The 23,224-nt window shown below is 36.7% G+C and overlaps 1 protein-coding gene across 2 annotated transcripts; it reads right to left on the bottom strand.

Moving 5' to 3' along the window:
• Positions 1 to 216: 216 nt before the first annotated feature.
• On the bottom strand, positions 217 to 22,206 carry LOC122836583. Of its 2 annotated transcripts, XM_044126206.1 has the most exons (13): positions 22,090 to 22,206; positions 20,167 to 20,336; positions 19,516 to 19,588; positions 18,619 to 18,722; positions 17,915 to 18,010; positions 17,116 to 17,211; positions 10,538 to 10,627; positions 8,275 to 10,444; positions 8,066 to 8,119; positions 6,936 to 7,055; positions 6,003 to 6,166; positions 1,876 to 1,976; positions 217 to 1,786 (listed from the first exon to the last, which is right to left on the bottom strand). In XM_044126206.1, exons 2-12 carry the CDS (start codon positions 20,263 to 20,265, stop codon positions 1,968 to 1,970), a joined length of 3,075 nt encoding a protein of 1,024 aa, XP_043982141.1. In that variant the 5' UTR covers positions 20,266 to 20,336; positions 22,090 to 22,206; the 3' UTR covers positions 217 to 1,786; positions 1,876 to 1,967. The 2 variants fall into 2 exon arrangements, with proteins under 2 accessions (XP_043982141.1, XP_043982140.1); XM_044126205.1 differs by lacking the exons at positions 217 to 1,786; positions 1,876 to 1,976 and having other exon boundaries at positions 5,700 to 6,166.
• Positions 22,207 to 23,224: the final 1,018 nt, after the last annotated feature.

Raw genomic sequence — 23,224 nt, 5'->3', positions numbered from 1 at the left:
AAATTACAATGTGAAAGATAACGCACATAAACATAATACACATAACACACACACCAGATAGGCAGCAAATACATAGCACATCCCACTCCCTCCGAATAAAATTCTGCATAGAAGAATAAAAAAAACCCATCATATTCATATTGGTTGAATAACTTGACAGCTATTGAATATTGCTATTCATGTCAAGATGTGGATTGTCATCAAAATCAGTGCAGCCCAAATGTTTTTAAAAAATCACCGTAAAAGTAGTAATATTGAGTAGTTTGATTTTCAGTAAACAGTTGCTTCACTTATACAATATTGTTCTCAACACATCTGATTATCTTTATTGTTCCACGTGTTTTTGTCCCCACCATCACACACCATCAGTTTCACAATATGTGGAAGCTTATGGCTTAAATTAGCTAAATTAAGAAAATTCTGAAATTTAGCAACATTAGCTCTAATGCCATATTTCCGATGGCATTAGTTATTGCATAAAAAAAAAGGTATAAACTTCCATTAAGAAAACTCAGAAAATTTTAGACATATCAGAAATTGACGAGAAAAAATTTGGAGTTGCTAAAGCCGGAAATTTGCTAGAAAAAAAAAACTTACACTTTGAGATTATTCGTACATTTTCTAGAAAAAAAAGGCAATTTCTGAGTTTCTAGAGTAGAAAATTTGCCAAAAAAAGAAACTTAAAACATTTCAAATTAATCTAAAATTTTCTAGAAAAATTTTGGAGCTCATAAATGTTCTTGTTTTTTCTAGGAACTTACTAATTTTAGCAGAAATGTACTTTTATGTATTCACTTTTTCACAAGTTGTCATAGTTTCAGAATTACCATAACACAAAAATATAGTCCCAAATACTAAAAACTTAATTTGTAATATTTTAAAGAATTTATCAAATTATTAGTTATACATTTAAGAAAATAAGAAAAACAAACTTTTACTCCCTTTTCAATATATAATAAAAGGAATGCAAGTCATCGGCTTTTGTTTGTCATTTATTGCTCATATAAACGCTCTCTAAACAATTTTCTTTTTGGTAAAAATAAAATCGATCAATAATCATAAATAAAATCATCACAACGACGTTCACATGAAATTATATTGCACAATTCCAGGTCTCAACAAGAATCACAGAACACAAGTGTTGTTGCTCAGGCCGTTTGTAGGAATGTTCAGAGGTCAGAGTGCTGAGACTTTTCCTGGGGAACAGAAGACCAGGACTCCGTCATCCATCCGGTCCGCGATTTTCTTTTTTTTTTTTCAAATCACCTCCTGCCATGTGCAAACATTAAGATTTCCACTTCAACTTATGAGATTTGCTCCAAAACATTTTGGTTTTAGTATCGATTTGGAATGTCTGTGTCTCCAGAAAACAACTAAAGAAACATTTTTTTTTTTTAAACAAAAAAAACATGTTACATAATCTCACAAATTAAGACTTGTTCTTTAGTGAACGTGGCTCTCTATTACAGATACAACTAGTGTTCTCCTTGAACAAAATGAAGTGCCAGTCCTTTCCTTTCAGGCCGCTGTCAGCTCGGTTTGCCGTTATTTCAAAGCCTTCACCACCCAAGCTCAGACATTTACCCCACAACTTTCTGTCTCTCTCTTGGCACTCTGATTGGTCAGCTACAGAAAGGGTGAGGAACAGACGCCGGCGGTGGAAACCCCTACTTCCCCCCACCACACCGTTCCGCTTGGTGAACCAGGGATGTTCTGTCTGTGCTCAGCTGTTTGCTGCTGCTCTCAGTTCAGGACAGAGCTCCTTCAGCAGCATTTCCATCAACACCTGACACAGAAACAGACCGAGTCGTTACACATAGCTCTGTAGCTCTCGAGAATAAAAATACCAGAATCTGGTTTGACGGTCCGTCTTACGTAGATGAGATGTTTGTTGGCGTTGGCTTCCTGCAGGGCGTTGAAGATCTTGATGATTCCAAAGCGAGCGTTCTGCTGGCCGACCAGGTTCGTTAGTGCATCTGATCGAAACAAAAAACACATACTTATCTGTCCATATGTGTAATGAGTAAACGACAAATTACCAAATACAAAGTCTAGCAAAAGTTTTCACAGTCCTAGAATTAGGCCCAGAAAACGTGCCAAGCCCAGTGGTTGGTCTCTGGGGCAGTCATTCATTCAGCGGCCCGTCGTGTTTTTGAGCTAAAAAAATATTTAAGGTTGACAGGAAATTTGAAAATATCACTTGATAATTATGAGCCATCAAAAGCTTGGAACATTAATACCTGATCAACTATAAAGTCTTAAAAAAATCCAAAACATTTTAAAAAGACTTAAAAAAAATAAGTAACAATTAGCCTGGTGGGAGAACAAGTAAAGCCTGCTAGGCTTATAATACACTGGGGGAAACACTAGTTAGAAAAATAAAAAATAAAAATACTGATGTTCCAATAATTCAAAAATCTAAAGTTTGATGAATCAATAAAATTGATGTATCGCCCAACTCTACCTCAGACTTAGGCAGATATTCTCTTGTTCCAAACACAATGATGTTGTGACAAACTAAAAGAAAGAAGTGTTTAATTGTGAGGCGTAACACATCAGTTTAATAACAATGAAATTAAAAGAGACATTTGGTTGTTTGCTAATGTGTCTTGTCACATAAAAACCCAGATTTACAAGGTGTGGAAAGTAAACAAGCGCCATCCATCAGTCTTACTACGGTAAACCTGTTTAAAAACAGGCTACATGAGCTGATAGTCCAACTAATCAGCTGGCTAAAATCAGATTTATTTGTTATTATATACAGAGCAGCACAGTGAGAGTAAATATTTCAAATAATTAGGCCTATCACCATGACAAACTCTGCAGGACAATAAAGCGTCCCTGTCCTTTTCAGACCGTTTTCAACTAAAATAATAAGAATTACAAACTTTAATTTCTAACATTCATTTAACATTTTAAATATCCAAAACAACAAAAATTCATATGGATTAGGAATGCTCTGTAACCAAAACTGCATTTCATAATATTTACAGTTCATCTAAAGACAGGGACGACAGGTAAAAGGGCCAGTCCAACTTTTGTAAAAAGATAAAAAGAAAATAAAAATGGTTGCTGAACTTATCAAAATGGCGGCTTTTCAACGACATTAAAGCGGAGAATCACTTTGATGATTGTCATCACGTGATTAATTGATTTATTCCTTATTGTGACAGGCTAACACACACAATGCATAGCTGCAGATGAATCCTTTGCTACAAATAATCAAGTATTTACTAAAGGCAGGCTGCTGGTGGATTTTAGACAAAAAAATATTTGATGTCTTATTTCAAAAAGTAAATTAAATGATTTTCATTTTTAATGCATTTCTAATACTGTATAAGTCAGTGGTTAAATGGAAAATCTGCAGAATGGGATAATTGTTATTTTTTCCAATTAATCATCAGATTAAAAAAAAACCCACCAGATTAGTTGTCAGATTAATCGCTTACTAACATAACCCTCAGGAACTGTCCTAATGTATGTTTATACAGATGCCCACTTTAAACACACATACACACACACACACCCAGCCTTGTTTGTAACCACTTCTGGGGACTCAAGACAAGACCATGCATTTTGGGAACACCCCTTTCTGAAAGTAGTACCACTCTGCAAAAAATCATGTAGCATGCTAGAGAGGCAGTGAACAAACATCTCACTTTAAATTTACAATAAGACAAACTAGAGTTCTCAACTTGATAAGACCGTGGTTTTTGGGGACTTGTCAGGTTTTTAGTACTATGTGGGGAAATAAATACACACCAATTTGTTTTTATTACATTCTTGGTACCTGTAGCACAGTTTCAGGTTCAAAATGCTTTGAGAGCCACTATGGCTCAATGCACAATAAAAATCTACACTTTGGAATGAAGAAAAAAATTGAGTGGCCAATCAAGATATGTTAAATTCTAGTATTGAGCAGCATATTGGAACCGCTTTGTTACATTTAATTTATTCTTTTAAGAGAGATTAAAATGATGCATGCATTTCTGCAGAAGAACCTTTTTCTTGCAAATTAGGAAAATTTGCAAGGAATGTAAACTTTTCATTCAGGAACAACCTGTAATGACGTGAACTGTGAGAAGATGGGTCACATGCAGCTGGAGAAGCCCTGTGTAACTGTTTTCAGGGCACTGACAGGAATGCACTCTGAGAACATCAATGTCACCACGTTCTCAGAGTGCAATCCTCAGAATGGGAAAGACTAAATACATTTTTGTTTAAATAGAACGTGAACAGAGCACTGAGATGCACGCTTCTCCACGAATCACCAATGACTCATGGATCACCATGATTTTCTGTCTTTAGTGAAGACAGAAAATTAGTCAAGATTATGCAGAAGCAACTCAAAGTCAAGATTAAAAGACTGTAAGAAGGCATAAAGGAACATACTTGGCAGGAATGTCCATCAGAACAATATATCAGGAATGAAGAAAATCACAAGCAGGCGGATCAAATAAATGTAAGTCTGGACAGAGCAATGACTTCAACACATTCTTCAAGAGGTTGAGTTCAACACCAGTTCATAAGACTAAAGAATTATGCATTAAACAAGTGGTCAGCAAAACCTCAAGGGACTGTACTCTTCTCATTGTTTTCCATAGTTTGTGCAACTTCAGACTTTCAGTTCAAGTCAGACGGCTGTCATCTGCAGGATACTGAGATGTTATGCAGTTGCTGGTATATCAGAGACGGACAAGATGCTGATTACAGAGAGCTTGTGGACCGCTTTTTGTGATGGTGTGGGAAAAATCATCTAGTCTTAAACAAGAACAAAAAAAGAGATTATTGTTGATTTCAGGAGGCAGTGTCAAATGTCAACCCTATTTCCATCACGAGAGAAGTGGAGGAGCAAAAACAAAAAGAAATTGTGTTCACCAGGACAACAGACTGGACTGGAGATGCAATAGTGAAGCTGTCTACCAGAAGGGACAGAGCAGACTGACTTCTTAAGAACTTTCCATGTTTGTAGCAACATATTGCAGATCTTCTAGAGTTGCTTTTGAATCATAATAAATGAAACATTGACCAACATTTTGACATAAAATAACAGCACAAAATGTAAAATATTTACTGGTTTTCTCAATTGTTGACTGTTTCAAGACTGTTCTTATAATATAAAGCACATTAAACTGCTTTGTTGCTGAAAGGTGGTATACAAATAAACTTGATTGATTAATTTTCTCTACAAGTCTGTTGAGAGTGTCATCTCTTCTGCCATCATCTGTTGTCTAAGTAGCATTAGAGCCAGGGACCTGAAGAGGCTTAACAGCTTGTTAAAGAAGGCTGGTGGTGTTCTGGGGACTACTGTTGAAATCCTCTGGAGATAATTGTTGAAAGAAAGATTCTTTGAAGGTTTTTGTTTTTCCTGCTCTCTTTCACTCATGTGGATGAATTATAACCAGACAATGGTTTTGTACATTGGTGATGTAATGAGTTTTGTTGAGTGAATAAACCTATTGACTGATTGATTGTAATACAAACATTACAGACACCCCCAATCATCCTCTTTCATATGTTTGAACTCTAAGACTTCCTCAGATTCACTGGAATACTGAATAATATAGAAAATCCTCCCTGCCCACAGCCATAAGCATCTACAACAACTCAGATATTTACTTTTCATGCATCCGCAAATGGATGATGGGTATTTTTTATTTTGCTTCTATGTACCAAATGATTGACAAAGTCATAAAACGTATGCTGAAGAATGAACATTTATTGCTTAACCAAGCTCTTGACAGGATGCTTTGTTTTCCTGTAAATATTTGACAAACAATTGAACTTAAAAAGTACAAACTGAAATTATGGTCAGTAAAAAAGGTATTGCAACAAAGCCAAAACTAAAAGATATACTATTGCCTCTCTATTTTAAAAAAGAAAAGACAACAGCAAACTGAAATGTCTACGACATGCCTGAGTAACTAAAAGCAGCATGAAATTGAATGTTTTTAAACTTTGTTTTTAAGAGCTGCTATACGATTTTTAACATAAAACTTTACCCCCAGCCAATTTCGGTGTCTAAGGGCATCAGGTTCCTGTTTTAAACACTTATCGCAGTCTGCTTTCCCTGGAACTCGACAGGTGTTGATGAATGCCATCAAGTGATTTTCAACTGCAAGGACCTCCCTTTTATTCCAAGTTCTCCTCTTGCATGGTTGGCGACCTTTAAAACCAAAATTAATAACACATGTAAAACAAATACAGCCCTGAAGTATTGCAAACACTTAAACATGATGAAATGAAATTACCAAACCAATATACTTAAAGGGTATTTTTAAATTGTAAAATACACTCATGCCTGATTAGACCCCTTCTGCCAAATACAGTTAAATACAGCACCTAAACCAATTATTAATAACTGTACCTTGCTCATCATGAAAAGCTATTCTTCTCATTATGCCACAAAGATACATTTGGAAACATCTAAAGTAATTCTTATACTTGACAGTGCAAAATTTGGAATTACATATAGAATAATCTTCATGAAAAAAAAATATTTTGAGACGCACAATAGACAACCTTCTTGCAGTTTACCTATTAATTTATACAAAAAATACACATTTGCTATCACAATATCTTCTTGAACCTACAGTAAGAAATACATCTAGATAAATTAAATGAATGATAAACAACTATTTGCACAAAATGAACACAATCTCTAAAAAAATACTATGTTGAAATAAAAGATCTAACGATCTTTCATCTGTTCTTCAAACATGTTTATTTGTAGAACTTGATCAAATCGATGTTAATTTGAAAAAACATTGCAAGAAAATAGGTCTTTGTGATCTTGATGTACATTAGAAAAAAATTTACAAAGAATGAACTAAAGAGTGATAAAATAATGTTTGATGTATTTAATAAAAATAAAGTTTTATGTCTTTTGTATGGCATTCTACTGGGAAGGGAGAGACAGATGGTGGGATACTTACCGTAACCCTTTTTGGGCGACTTGCTTGTAAAAGCTTGCGAAGGTGTTCTAGGGTCAGTTGTTTCAGCATTTCTCTTGTCCATATCTGGCATCTGTCCCCCAGTGGATGCAACTTGATCATCTGAAATGGAAAGTTAAAAAAGTGTCTGATGTATTTATTTACTTAAAACTTATTTAGACTAAGAATGTGCAATATGGCATACAATTCATATCACAATATATATTTTGATGGGTGGTGGTACTGATATATCAGGATATGTTTACGTATATAGAAGACTTACAATAGAAATGAAAAAAAAATCCCATTAATTGAATGGAATATATATATCTGTTTAACACTCATTTTTGTGGATGATATTTGTATGTAATGTTTCTAACTGTTTTATTTTGCTGCCTGTCATGGACAGATCTTCCTTAAAAAAACCAACTAATTTTAATGGAGACCCAGCAATAATAAGCAGCACCATAATCTCAATGTTGACTACCTGATTAAATCAATGTTAAATAAATAAATGAAAAATAAATCTATATAGAAACAGAATAATTTTAATGTAATGGATGTCTGTGTCAAATCCTGTTTTTTCTGCCCAGTGTTGTGACTGGAACTTGTAGTCAGCTGCATTGCTGGTATTCAAGCATGTTTCATTTTAAGGTGGCAAAACAAATCACTTGCATTTCCTCTCACGCACTTTGCAGATTACATTTTTCTGCTCTGGGTTTTACCGTTTAGCCCTCCCTATGTCTTAAGAGATGGGGTCATTTAAAATGTGCACGGTGCTGTGCCAAGAGGTAAGAAACGGGATACTTTCACCCTGATCCCCTGTGTGATTTATCCCCCATTTTTCTGCTGTCTTATTGTAACGTCTGCGCTCTCCTCCTGAGCACTGCCAGTGGCAGAATCCGAGCCAGGTCCAGATAATCAACCTTTTGCACCTGCCTTTTTAACATGCTTCAACATTTTGTGCTCTCAGCCACGCTGCTTTCCACTTGCTCCATTTTCCCGCCTGACGGGTACGTCATCAACAAGACTTACTGCGGTTAGCCAGTGGATCTCTATTGTAGGGCAAATTTCTATTGTTTCTATGGTATACTCTATATATTGTGCATTCCTAATTAAGATCCAATGCTTACCCTTGGCATCAGCCTCAAACTCTGCCTCATCCTCACTGTCCAACTTCACACTTTCTGCAATTGGTATAACAGAGGTGAATAAAGTTATTATTTTAAAAAGAAAAAAAGCACCACAAGAGGATCAGCAGTTTGAGACATGTGGCAATACCAAAAGTAAAAAACAATATATAACATTTTTTTACATAGAAACACAAAACAACAATCATTACCTTCAGGGTCAATGGCTATGTCATCAAGGCTCTTGCCTTTAAACTCTGCAAGACGGCCTTGGTCTAAGGCCATGAGGACTTTACTAATTTTAGCTAGCTGAAGAGTACCTTCCGGGAGCCTATAGAACTGCCGATGAACTCTTATATCGTGGCCAAGAAAATTAGCTAGCTGATCCAACTCTGTATTACTGAGGTTTAAGATCTGAGAAAGAGTTGCCGTTTGCTTCCTCAGTTTTGTTGACGTGAGTGTATCTGGTCTTTTGGCTCCGCAGGTGCTGACAAAGTAGCGAAGGCAGTCAGAACCACGATAAGAGCTCATGGCTAATGGTCTTGCAAATAAGTGAACGTTTTCTGTAGGGACCCCACATTCTTGCCGTTTGCCAATGAGCATATCCAACGACTGCTGCATTTCTGGAGTCAATAGGACTGGTACCTTTCGGCCTCTTTTTCCTCTGATTTCTATTCTTCTGAAATGTTCACACAGTTTTTTTTCAAGGTCAGATAAAGCCTCTTTTAGATCATCCTGATCATTACTGGGATTTGGGGACAGATATGCCGAAAGGGGCATTTTTGATACTTCTCCAGATCGCCGCCTGTTAAACAGAATCACCTGAGTAAGGGTGATTTTACACAGATTTGCCCAGGTCTGTGGAGATGTTTCTGTAGACAGTTCATTGCATAAACGTTGTTGTTGTTCACTGAGATACGAATGAAGAGTCTGCACATCTTTAGTGAAGGGAAGCAACTGTGGAGCATTCCATTTTGATTGCTGCAGTGTCCTCAGCGATGCAGATGAGACAAACTCATTCCATCTTGAGTCATAGACATTTTGGAATGCACGAGCATCTTTGGCTGCTCTGGAATTCCCCTGTACATTTGCACGACTTTCAACGAGCTCTGATATCTTTTTCAAGCTATATCCAATCTTCAAAGCAAGACTTGGGCATTTGTAGGTGCTTGTTTCAACAACAAAACCAGCAAGGTCTTTCACAGATTCTACAACCAGCATGAAATTTGCAGGCTTTACATGCTCTTCAATTGTCTTCATGGGGGTTGTTTTCTTTGAATTAATCAACAATCTTCCCAGTTCTCTCATCTTTTGGCGAATATACTCATGTCTTGAAGCATCAAATCCAAGTCTGTTGTAAAGATGCTGCCCATATTCTATGATTAGTTCATCAGACTTTACAGCAGTGTAAACTTCATCTTGATTCATGGCGTTTAACAATTTCCAGAACTCTGTCTTTACTCCTGGGGGAGGGGATACAGTAAAGGCACAAAGAGACCGGACACGTGTTTTGCCTGGTTTCTGGACATCGTTTGGTTTAAACTTGCAGATGACCATGTGCCTCCAGAGAACTTTTTTTGCAAACAATCCTTGACAATAGGTACAGTGAAGATAGTTTTGTGGTTCGGATGTTGTGCTTGGTTGCTTACGTGGGACGAGTGATCCAGTACCACTATTTAGTACCTCAACATTGTGGGCAAAGTTCCCCCTATTTCTCAAATGTTCCAAATGTAACTTTCTCTGGCTGGAGCCTTTAGGAAAAGCGGTGGCTTTTGCAACTTCAGGTTTGTCACGATGAACATGCTCCAAATGCCTCGCAATTTTTACGAATCCCCGTTTACAGTACAAACAGTACTGTCTTTTGTTGTAAATGCGTGACCCACTCTTACTTTTCTCAACAGCAGGTATGAGAGGAGGAGCCTTAGGGAATCCATCCTGTGCAACTGAAGAGTAAGGGCCATTGTCTTCTGCAACAGGTGCTGATGTAGCAGAAGTACCTTTTTCACTTGAACTTCCACTATGATCAGTTGATCGAACCATATCTATAGGTTTTGTGTGACAGCTTGAAGAACTGAAATGTCGCCTTTTGTATTTTGTTTGTTCTTCACGCTTTTTTGTAGGTGAACGTCCTCTCTCAAATCCTCGCTTGGTAGAATTGGTATCATTAATGTTTTGCTCCTTTACAGGGGGACAGGCAGCTGCGAAATCTTCAATGTTCCTAAAACATCTGAGAAGAATTTTCTGGTCATCAGTCTCTATAATTTCACTTGTGTCAGTGTCTTCACTGTATTCTTCACAACTGTTAGGGACATATTCTTCTTCACTCTCATTTGATGAAGGGTCAAAAAGGTCATCAGACTCAAAGTAATCAAGTTTGTTCATCTAAAATAAAAATATGTAGAAAGAAATAATAAAAATCACATCATCACTATGTGAACTTAAAAAAGATAATTACTAGAAATTAGTGTAACTTACCTTAATACTTTCGGTCCTTCTTAACTTAGGGATGAGCATGTGATCCTCATCCAAAGAGCTGGAATCAGCTAAAGACCTTGAAAGGTGTTGCTAGAATGAAAATTAAAAAGAAAAACAATGATTATTTTTTTAAACAAAGAAAAACAGTTAATTTTGAAGATTATACCATACAGATTAATAATATCTGAAAATCCAGTTGCTCAGAAAATCTGAATGTTGTGAAAAGTTAAATACAGAAAAACCATAATGTTGTTCTCAAATCATCAAATTAATTCCAAACACTAGCAAAGGTTTCATGATGTTCAGAATGGTCTCACACTCTGGGTCAGGAGGAGCAATACAACTGACTGGACAGATATAGAGAAGACAGTAATTGAAACCCTGGTTTACCCTCCTTGTTTCCACAAGGAGGGTAAACCACAAAAGGTCAATGTTAAAAAAAGCTAGTTGTTTACAAGAAACAACAGAAAATCTTTAATGTAAGGAAAAAGTAAGGTATGTGAAAGTAGACTAAAAAAGCAAAATGACTTCCGGTTATGGCGGCCATGTGAAAGGACATGCCTTCACCGCTCTGCTGTTCCAGTCAAAGAATTTATCTAAAACTCCTCCTTTCAGAACGAACTGACAAAATGAGCGCGCGAGTTCGGAATAATGCCTAAAGCAGCAAAAACATCCCAAGACGTAAGTGAAAAGGCGAAACAACATAAGCTAACAGAATACCATCTTCGAGGTGAAATGCAGAAAGCTAATGCTAGCTCTTGCTCGGCTCTGATGGCTGCCGCAGACAGAGAAGAGAACCCGAAGTCTCAAAGCAGCAAGGTGGACGAAATACTTTCTGTTGTTAATTCGATCCAGAAGGATTTCTCCTCTAGATTCGACGAAGTTCTGGGCTCCATCGACAGCGTAAGAAAAGAGATAAACGACTGTACACAACGAATCACAGAAACCGAAACACGTATTTCTGATGCGGAAAGTGAGATAGAAATGCTACGAACTAAGGTGGATGCGCTAGAGTCCAAGAAGAAGGACTTGGAAGATAAAGTTACGGATCTGGAGGCTAGGTCGAGACAAAACAACCTAAGGCTTATCGGACTGCCGGAGGGAGCTGAAGGGCAGAATCCATGTGAGTTCCTAGAGAAGTGGTTGCCGGAGACCCTCGGTGTTGGAGCTGTGGCCGTGGAAAGAGCGCATCGAATTGGACCCCGGAGAGACAACACCGCAGCGCCTCGCACTTTAATAATAAGATTTCTCAGCTACAAGGATAAGCAGCTTATTGCTCTAGCATCAAGAGCTAATACTGAAATTCGCTACCAGAATAATCAAATCCGGTTCTACCCAGATACAGCGACGGGTCTTTTCCAGCTTCGGAAGCAGTTCGACCCGATACGCGCAGCTCATAAACTGGGATTACGCCACGGGGTGGCTCACCCAGCCAAGCTGCTGGTGACTTATCAGGACCGAACTCATGCTTTTAAAACAGCAGCGGCTGCACGTGAGTTTTTACAGAAAATCCAGAAGAAAACCAACGAGGAGGTAACTATGGGTTAAAAATGCCATATATGGTTTCTTAAGTTAACAATTTGTGGCTTCCTATAACCTTTTTGATGCCATTATCGTTCAGTTGTATTGGTGGTGGAACAGGAGGGTTTTATTAAGAATACATTTACTTCTGCTTAGATATGGCAAAAGGAAAAGTGCACATACCGGTTGATGTCCATACTAATAAGTTCGATCCCGTGAGCAAATATATGGAAGAGTAAGTTACTGTTATATATAGTGAACAGCATCGGTAATAAAACTTTTATTTTGGTTATTGAGTGGTTAGACTGCTCCTCACTGCGTGTGGGTCGGTCACAAGTGATAACGGGAGGTGTACGGAGGGCGGAGGGAGTCCCTCGGTTGGACTTGGTGTGGGAATCTAGGTTTAGGGGTTATGTTGTGAGTTTTGTTCTGTTGTTTAAGCTTCTCAAATGTTCATGTTTGTATGGGGTAAACTTTGTTTTTTATTTCTTCTCCATTTCTGGTAATTTGGTGGATCTTGCATGTCGCAAGCCTTAAATCTTAAGATAGTTACATGGAACTGCAGGGGCCTACAACGTCTAAAAAAGGTCAAACAAGTCATTAATAAACTGCAAGATCTGAATTCCAGAATAGTATTTCTACAGGAGACGCACCTTATGGAAAAAGATGAGGGGCGGGTCAGGAGGAGGTGGCGAGGCAATGTATTCACTTCAACGTTTTCTTCTCGAGCCAGAGGAGTTATGACTCTTATCCATGAATCTGTCCCATTTCTTGTAAACAATGTTATCAAGGATAAGAAGGGTAGATATTTGATAGTTCAGGGCTCTTTACTATCGGAAAAACCTAACTTAGTAAATGTTTATGGCCCTAACACAAATGATCCTGGGTTTTTTCAAAACTTGTTCCTCTTACTTTCATCATTGCAGGGGCGCTTTGTGATCGCAGGGGATTTTAATTGTACTCTTATGCCAGAAATAGATAGATCCACAGGTTCAGATCTGACACATAACACCTGTAGAACAACTATACAGTTGTTTATGAAAACTCTTAGACTGGTAGACATCTTTAGGGAACTTCAGCAACAAACCAGAGCCTACTCATGTTATTCAGCAACATTTCAGTCTTACTCGCGAATAGATTATTTTTTAATTTCATCAGAACTAATATCAAAAATTCAAAACTGTACGCATGGAAACATAGTGATTTCAGATCATGCTCCATGTTGTCTGAGCTACTGTGATAAGAATCTTACCAGGGATCCCCCTAAATGGCGCTTTCAGCATAAATGGTTGCAGGATGAGGATTTTGTTAAATATATAGGACAACAAATTGATGAGTTCTTTCAGTTTAACACAAATCAAACAACAGCATGCATCAGATGGGAGGCCTTTAAAGCGTTTATTAGAGGTCATATTATTAGCTTTACAGGCAATAAGTCCAAGGAAGCCAAAACTAAAAGGCAGCACCTAGAAAATAAAATAAAAAACATTCAGGAGAGGGTTTTTCAAACAAATGATACTGAATTGAAAAAACAGCTGTTGATTCTCAGAGCAGAATATGACAAAATGTCCAGTCTTAGAGCTGCATCCAGTCTCTTAAGATTGAAGCAAAATTTTTACGAACAGGGGGACAAGGCTGGAAAACTTCTAGCTTGGCAGATTAAACAGCTTGAAACAACAACCTCGATTACATCAATTGAAACACAGGATAAAACTCTAATAGATCCAAGGGATATTAATAATGCTTTTAAAGATTATTATCAGAAATTATATGACTCTAAAGGACAGTTAGACCAAGTGGAATTAGACAAGTTTTTGGGTAGACTATATATTCCTGTCATTGCAGAAGATTGTAGAGTAGACTTAAATATGGAAATAAATAAAGAGGAATTAGCACAGGCCATAAATGGAATGAAATCTGGTAAGCAACCAGGACCTGATGGTATCCCCATTGACTTTTACAAAAAATTTAGGGACAAATTGCTCTGTCCCCTTCTAGACATGTTCATGGAGTCATTTGAAAAGGGCACCTTGCCTCCCTCTTTAAATCAGGCTCTAATTATTCTCCTGCCAAAACCTGGTAAACCTCCCAATAAATGTGAAAACCTGAGACCCATCAGCCTACTTAACTCTGATCTCAAAATCATTTGTAAACTATTGGCATTTCGACTGCAAAAAATCTTACCAGATATTATTAATAAAGATCAAAATGGATTTGTAGTTTGGAGGCAAGGATACCACAATATTAGAAGGGTCCTGAATATTATTTGGTTCAAAAAGAACGCTAAAGACACAGCTCTTCTTTCAGTGGACGCAGAGAAGGCTTTTGATAGGGTTGAATGGCCCTATCTTTTTAACATATTGGAAAGATTGAATTGTGGTAGTAACTTTATTAAATGGGTTAAAATATTATATAATGATCCAACTGCTGAAATAGTATCAAATAAAATATTTTCAAGAGCGATTCAAATCAGGAAGGGTTGTCGTCAGGGATGCCCTCTCTCTCCCTTACTGTTCACACTAGTAATCGAGCCTTTGGCATCAGCTATTCGTCTCCATCCACAAATCTCTGGGATCACCGTGGGTCCCACAGAGCACAAAATATCTCTATTCGCTGATGATGTTATTTTATTTCGAACAGATCTAAAAAACTCAATTCCAGCGGTGATGGAAGTGATCCAGGAATTTGGGAGAGTCTCTGGCTACAAAGTAAATAATACAAAATCCTCTATTCTGGTATTAAATCTAGGTGAAAGGATTAACCCCATCAGTGAGATTAAGCAATTTAAAGTAGTGGAACATTTTACATATTTGGGTGTTCAGATTTTCCCAGAACTACAACAGGTGGTCAAATCCAATTATGAACTCTTAATGAAAACAATAACTGCCTCAATTGACAACTGGACATCTCTGCCTATATCCATATTGGGAAGAGTTAATGTCCTGAAAATGAATATACTTCCAAAGCTATTATACCTCTTTCAAAGCATTCCACTGCCGCCTCCTCCTGAATTATTCAATTGGCTAAAAAAAAAACACTTTGGCTTTTGTGTGGAATAGGCCTAGGCTACGCCTCTCGCTGCTTTATTTACCATTTGATAGAGGGGGGTTAAAGTGTCCCAACTTTAAATTTTATTATTGGGCCACTCAGTTAAGGACTATTATGTTCTATTTTACAGATAAAGATAATCCTCACTGGGTAGAAATGGAGTCCCACAATTTAAGTTTAGCTCTTCCATTGTTCATATACTCTGACACATCAACGAAGTTAAAGAAACGTACTACAAATCCCATTCTGAAAAACATGATAAAAATTTGGCAGGATGTTAGAAATTACCTTGCGGAGCCAAACAACATATCCCAATTTAGCCCAATATGGGGTAATCAGCTGTTTGCTCCAGGTAGAGCGGATGGAACCTTTAGGCTTTGGGCGCTGCAAGGTTTAAAAACTGTTGGTGACCTTTACCCATCAAATTCTGATATATTTTTGTCATTTGCAGAGCTACAAACCAAATTCAATCTGGATAAAAAACATTACTTCAAATTTCTTCAGATAAGAAGCTTTGTTAAAGCAAATTACAACAATCTTAACAAGCCCCCTCTTACGTTACTTGAAAAATTAATGACTCGGAATAAATCAAGGAAAGGCATCATTTCAGATTTTTATAATGTGCTGATCTCTAACTCATTAGAGGACTCAAATAATAAGCTTATAAACTGGAATTTGGACCTATCATCAAATATCAGTGAACAGGATTGGGAAAAGGCTTGCATTAAAACTCACACAATGTCCATAAACAGTCGTCTTAGAATCCTACAATTTAAATGGCTAATGCGTATCTATGTTACACCTGTGCATTTAAATAAATACAATAATAACATCCCAGATCTGTGTGTAAAATGTAATTCTAAAGGGACTCTAATACATTGCATGTGGGAATGCAGACAAATCAAAGCATTTTGGACAGAGGTGAAAGATATAATTGAAAAAACTATCTTAAAGCAAGTTCCACTGGATCCTAAATTGTTCCTGCTAGCTTTATTCCCTGGGAAACATAACTTTAGTAAATCAGAATGCACTTTCATAGATATAAGCTCATTGGCTGCAAAAAAATGTATTGCTTTGACTTGGAAAAATATCAATAGACCTGGTGTAACGCAGTGGTTAAAACAGATGTCGTCTAATTTGCCACTAGAAAGAATAACATATATTAGGAAATCCAAAGGGTATCTTTTTGAGAGGATTTGGGGGCCTTTCATTAATTTTATTAAGGACTTAGACTTGACAGAGGGTTTGTTTGAGTTCTGATTTGCCAGAACCTGTGGTGTGCCATGTTGTATAGATGTGTATAATTATATCTGACCAATTTGTAATCTGTGTGAATACCCCAGTTTTTGAGAAGCTGTGTTCTTTGTTTTGTTTTTTACTATTATTATTTTTTTATTATTATTTTTTTGTTGTTGTTGTATTTTATTTCTCTGGGTTGAGTAAAATAATTACTGTCATGTAATGACTACAAAGAGAACCTGTTCAAATAACTACATGCTTGTATTTCCAAAGTGTAAAAACTCAATAAAAATATGTTGGTAAAAAAAAGAAGCAAAACACTGCAATCTTGAGGTTAATGTCAAGTAGAATCTATCCAAGAACTAGGAAAAACTTTACAAGAAGTCAGTCCTGATGTTATTATAAATTGGAGCTGACTTTCATGTCTGAAATGAGGGACAGAAAAATATTTAAATATTTTAAATGTAATTTATTATAAAATAAACCTAAAAATCATAAGCAAAAGGGCAGCTAACATTTGGACACATAGACCAACTACTAACATAAAAAACATGGACTATACAAAAGGAATGTTGAATCACAGCTGTAAAGATGTACTACAAAGCTTGTTCTGCATCAGATAGGAAGGTATCCTTCATCAAGAAAACCTTTAAAGTTCACAGTTTATAGAACAATTGAAGAAAATATAACAATGTAACTGTACTGACAAATCTCTGAGACGTCACAAGTAGGACTAGAAGCCCGAGGAAAAGAAGTTCAGAAATAAATACCTTTTTCTTAGAGGACTTGGACTTAGGTGGAGCTTGATCAGATGATCCAGCATACTCATCCTCGACACCCTCAGTCACATTTGGATCTTTGTCAACCTTAGGAAAAGAAAAAAAAACAGCCTCTTAATACTGTCAGAAGACTGTCCAACATTTGGGCTAATACATTGACCACCTAAACAACAGCAAAACACAAACCAACGACTAATCAAAAGAAATTCAGTCCACAATTAGCATGGTACATTGTCAATGAATCACAGATCTAATGTTCGACTACGAAGCTGATTCTCATTTGGTTTGGTAGTGGTCCTTAATCAAAACATGTCAAATTTCTGTGTCATTTTACTGGTACAAATATTCTTACTTAGAAGACGTCACAGAATTGGCCTGCTAACATGTTTGCATTGTATTCCATGATTTGTAACATACATCGCATCTAAAGCCTGGTCTGAGCAATGCTACTGAGGGAAGACAAGATCTATAGTTGCACTAAAGGAGATAAAATTTTGACCAAAAGAAACCTCAAACGGGGTCCTCACTTGTACTGTATACCAGAAAAATGTGTATGTCCAAAACAGCCATTCCCTGGGAACAAACAGTTCAACTGCTATAGACCCCACAAGGACATCAGACCAGACTAGTGTGTGTCACCAGGACTGCTGAATAAAGCCTGTTAAGTTCACAATTTATAGAGCAATTGAAGGCAATATTACATGTCTTCCAATCTAACCGTACAGACAAATCTCTGAGACATCTCAAGTAGGACTAGAAGCCCAATGAAAAGAAGTTCAGAAATAAATACCTTTTTCTTAGAGGACTTGGACTTAGGTGGAGCTTGATCAGATGATCCAGCATACTCAACCTCGACACCCTCAGTCACATTTGGATCTTTGTCAACCTTAGGAAAAGAAAAAAAACAGCCTCTTAACACTGTCAGAAGACAGTGTTTTTTCTGAGGTCAGGTTGGAGCTACAGGAGAAACCACGTCATTAGAAATCACCAAACAGAAATAATAATAATAATATTGGACAAAACAGGTGATTCCCAGTTTGAGGAGCATTAAGGTAAATCTATTCACTAAATCCTGTAGTATTTTTCTTTTCCCCAGACACATGACCTGTGTGTGGGGCTGCACAGTGGCGCAGTAGGTAGCACTGTAGCATGAAGGTCCTGGGTTCGATTCCGGGCCCGGGGTCTTTCTGCATGGAGTTTGCATGTTCTCCCTGTGCATGGTGGGTTCTCTCCGGGTTCTCCGGCTTCCTCCCACAGTCCAAAAACATGACTGTCAGGTTAATTGGTCTCTCTAAATTCTCCCTAGGTGTGAGTGTGTGTGTTAATGGTTGTGTGTACTGTCTGTCACTGTGTTGCCCTGTGACAGACTGGCGACCTGTCCAGGGTGACCCCGCCTCTCGCTGGAGATAAACACCAGTACCTCCCAACCCCACTAGGGACAAAGGTGTAAGAAAATGAATGGATGACCTGTGAGTGAGTGAGAGAGGCAGTAACCTGAGCCATGTAGCGTCTGTAGTCCATCCGCAGTTCATGCTGCAGCCGGTGTTTCTTCTTCTCATACTCGGCACCGAGTGGCAGACCAACGCTGCAGCTCTCGTCTGTCAAACACACCAAGCAATTTGAAGCAGAGACAAACTGTGGGCAAGGTTTTATGCTGAAAACACAACCCACTCACCCGTTTAGGAAAAATATTAACAGTTTTTTCATCAAACAAGAGAGATAACTCCAAAGAAACCTGACAGGTTTCCTGTCTTTTTTTAAGGGCAGTATTATGTGTTTTCCAGGCACGTAGTGCTCTTTTATAGCACAGCCTTTTATTGCCTTCAGTTGTTATAGAAAATGCTTTATATATTAAGGAAATTTTACTTTATAATTTTTTGCCTTGAAATTGGGCCTCTGTCTCTTTAAGAAGCTCCTGCTCTTTCTGAAACTCCGCCTTCAGGAAGTCAACACAACATGGCTCCTCCATTAACCCTTTAACAAAGTTTTTACCATTGTTGCACTGAAAAGTAGCTTGAATAAAGTAGCTCAGCAGTTCCACCAGGTGTTTGCTGATTGCTGCTGGCTAGTCTGAAGGAGCTGAGTAGAGGGAGAAATCCTCTGTGAGGCAGAAGCTCAGTAGCTTGGAGACTGAAGCTCCGAGAAGGAGGAGATAGGTCCACCTAGGCATTTTGCACAGCTGAATGGTTGCCATGGAGATTAAAAGCTTTCTCAAATATGCATGAAAGAATCACAGCAACACTCCAGGTATGTTTTTGATTAGGGAATAACATTGTAACATAATATTAAGCTCAAAAAGTTGATTTTATATAGTACTCCTCCTTTAAATTCTCTGAATGTTTCCATTATTTTTTTGTTATTATTTTGTGTACAATAACAATAAAAATATACCTTTTCCTTGGATGGTAATCCTTGGAGGGATGTTCTCTTTTACGGTGGACCCGTAGTCTCTGCAGGGTTTTGCCTGTCAGTCAAAACCAGAGGAAGCTTTTGTATTAAAGCTGAAGTTTTACAAGCATAAAATAAAATTTGATTTAAGAAGCATTCAGAATTTAATAAACATTTAATATATTTAAAGGCATCTTAAAACAGCACAGTGAAATTTCATCATGGAAGATGTGAAGGAACTTTAAAGTTTTTGTTTAACTTTTTTTGGGAGGTGTGGGGGTCTGGAACACATATCAATATAGTCATCTTGTGGTGATTTTCCACATGGACCTACAGAACTCGTTAAAAACAAAACAGCCATGGCCACGTAGTAAAAAAAATCTGCAGCATTAGTGTTTGTTTATACATTTTAGCACTTCAATAGGTTTTTAAACAGCTATTGTTAGCAGGTAAACTATTTTGATGCCAAAAATGACAACATTTGTGTTAATGTCAGGTTTGCCCATGACTATATGTGTTACACAAACAAGCATCTATTATTTACGATTTTACTGTTACAAATGTGTCCTCGTCAACTTTAAATAATATAACCTGTATATGTCCCAACAGAGTATGTAAGAAGCAGGTTTATAAGAACAAATGTAGCAGACATACCCTCATTTCCATGTAGGGAGGGTCTTTTTCTAGACTGGCCTTATCCTCGGCCACTCGCGCCTTGCGTTCTCTGATAAAGTTCTCCAGCTCGTCCTCCATTTCATTCAGTAGAAAGTACTCAAGAAAGCCAGGACATCAACCACCCACTTCGGTTCACATAACTATCTAAACTGAATATGGAAAGAGAGCTCGTTAACGACATTTACATGGGCTTAAGCGCTCAGGAGGTTACTGTCTCTTTAAATCTTCGTTGTCAGGCAACGACAATGGACAGCGTCACATTCTTCACAGAAAGAATCAGCTAGCCCCATAAGCCCCATCTTATTAAGAAGAATGTTATGATCAATAAACTAAGTTCAGGTGGTTTCAATGTTTTGGACTTTAATACCCTACATTCTACATTCAAAGTTAGGTGGATCCAAAGATATTTGAAAACTCCTAATTCAATGTGGCATTGGATTCCTACACAAGTCTTTAAATCTTTGGGTGGCCTAGACTTTTTATTAAGATGTAACTACAAAATAGAAAAGCTCCCTGTTAATTTATCTAGCTTCCATAAACAATTACTTTTATCCTGGACATTGGTGTATAAGCATAACTTTTCCCCTCATAACTGCCTTATTTGGAATAACCAAAATATTTGCTTCAAGCATAAATCCCTATTTTTTAAGAACTGGGTGGATAATGATATTCTATCTGTAAAACAATTGTTTAACGAGGATGGTCAACTGTTTAATTATGGTGAATTTCTTTCTAGATTTAACTTCCCTGTGACTCCTAAGGAATTTGCTGTTGTTTTTGATGCTATTCCAGCAGGTTTAAAATTTCTTATATCAACTTCAGGTGGAGCCCATGTCCAATATCCCAGATTTCCAGAATTATTTATTGGTAATTCGGAACCATTCCTTAGTATTAAAACTGGAAATAAACATATTAGAGAAATAATCCAGAGGAATACTATTAGCAAACCTGCTTCAATGTTTTATTGGAACAATCTTTATACAAATATTGATTGGGAACAAACATGGTTATTGCCAAGAAAATTTTTTGTCTCAAATAAAGTACGGGAGGTGTCTCTTAAAATTCTACACAGGTGTTACCCTGTAAATTCAGTACTGACTAAATATATTCCAAATATTGATCCTCTTTGTTCCTTTTGTCACATCGAACAAGAAACCTTAATCCACCTTTTTTGGGAATGCTCATTCAGCAAAATTTTTTGGTGACTTCAACATTTTCTTTAGTCAGAAATGCAATATACTTATTCCTTTGAATGATAAACATGTTTTCTTTGGTATTTCCAATAACAGTATGTCTGGGAAAGAATATATGATCAATTTTCTTATTCTGTTGGCTAAGTTCCACATACATGCCTGTAAATTTGCTAAAAACAAACCCAACCTCACTGTTTTTAGAGCTTATGTAAGATGTTTTTTGGACTCTTTAAAAATGTGCACCAACTCTAAAGCTATGAAACTTATTACCATAAGCGATGAATTTGATTTGTAAACTGTTATTTTATTTATTTATTATTTTTTTTTTGTCATGGAATCCTGTGGATTTGTTACCCCAGCACCTCGAGCATTCTACTGTCTGCAATTGTAAATTGTTATTTGTAAATAAAAAAAATAAAAAAAAATAAAAAAATAGTTTAGCCGCCTTGTCTAACGGCGAGGCTCGCCGTTTCTTCTGTCCTACATCATCAGCTACATGTTAAAGTGTCAAACAATGATAATGAAGAGAACGTTTGTTTAAAATTAGCTTAAGGTTGTCCTGGCTAACCCGTTAGCTTTATTCAAAAGCAAAGCGAGTCAGCATGAACTGTACGGTAAATAAATCAACAAGTTATTCTGAGTAATTATAAACTTCCTTTTGTCCCTTTTAAAACTGCCTTTCTACCGCCAGAAACTTAAACAAGCTTACCTTTAGCAGCATCCGAGCTCAAGAGGTTCACTGAATTAGCGCAGCTTTTGCACTTTTACTCTCTAGCACAACAGTTTTGGAAATTGAAGTACTTCCGGTTTAGGCTCTTGACTGTCAAAATAAAAGCCCATTCTTTAAATCCACTTGTACTTTTCCAAAAAATAAAATATTAAAGGTTATTTTGTAAATAAATAAAAAAATTACAATGTGAAAGATAACGCACATAAACATAATACACATAATACACATAACACACACACACACACACACAAGATAGGCAGCAAATACATAAGCACATCCCATTCCTTCAGAATAAAATTCTGCATAGAAGAATAAAAAAACCCATCATATTCATATTGGTTGAATAACTTGACAGCTATTGAATATTGCTATTCATGTCAAGATGTGGATTGTCATCAAAATCAGTGCAGCCCAAATGTTTTTAAAAAATCACCGTAAAAGTAGTAATATTGAGTAGTTTGATTTTCAGTAAACAGTTGCTTCACTTATACAATATTGTTCTCAACACATCTGATTATCTTTATTGTTCCACGTGTTTTTGTCCCCACCATCACACACCATCAGTTTCACAATATGTGGAAGCTTATGGCTTAAATTAGCTAAATTAAGCAAATTCTGAAATTTAGAAACATTAGCTCTAATGCCATATTTCCGATGGCATTAGTTATTGCATAAAAAATAAAAGGTATAAACTTCCATTAAGAAAACTCAGAAAATTTTAGACATATCAGAAATTGACGAGAAAAAATGTGGAGTTTCTAAAGCCGGAAATTTGCTAGAAAAAAAAACCTTACACTTTGTACATTTTCTAGAAAAAAAAGGCAATTTCTGAGTTTCTAGAGTAGAAAATTTGCCAAAAAAAGAAACTTAAAACATTTCAAATTAATCAAAAATTTTCTAGAAAAATATACTAGAAAAATTTTGGAGCTCATAAATGTTCTTGTTTTTTCTAGGAACTTACTAATTTTAGCAGAAATGTACTTTTATGTATTCACTTTTTCACCAGTTGTCATAGTTTCAGAATTACCATAACACAAAAATATAGTCCCAAATACTAAAAACTTAATTTGTAATATTTTAAAGAATTTATCAAATTATTAGTTATACATTTAAG

Source organism: Gambusia affinis, linkage group LG09, assembly GCF_019740435.1.
Source record: "Gambusia affinis linkage group LG09, SWU_Gaff_1.0, whole genome shotgun sequence".
Classification (NCBI taxonomy): Eukaryota; Metazoa; Chordata; class Actinopteri; order Cyprinodontiformes; family Poeciliidae; genus Gambusia; species Gambusia affinis.
The sequence above is the reverse complement of the archived record's forward strand: the minus strand, read 5'-3'. Positions and strand labels throughout refer to the sequence as shown.

Bases quoted from the DNA above. Each gene is read 5' to 3' on its own strand.
- LOC122836583 (XM_044126205.1), bottom strand. From the start codon at position 20,265: ATGGAGGACGAGCTGGAGAACTTTATCAGAGAACGCAAGGCGCGAGTG. The intron at 8,120-8,274 runs GTAATGATTGTT...TACCAATTGCAG, and splicing joins CATAGCCATTGACCCTGAAG to AAAGTGTGAAGTTGGACAGT. The intron at 6,167-6,935 runs GTAAGTATCCCA...TTGGTTTTAAAG, and splicing joins GTCGCCCAAAAAGGGTTACG to GTCGCCAACCATGCAAGAGG.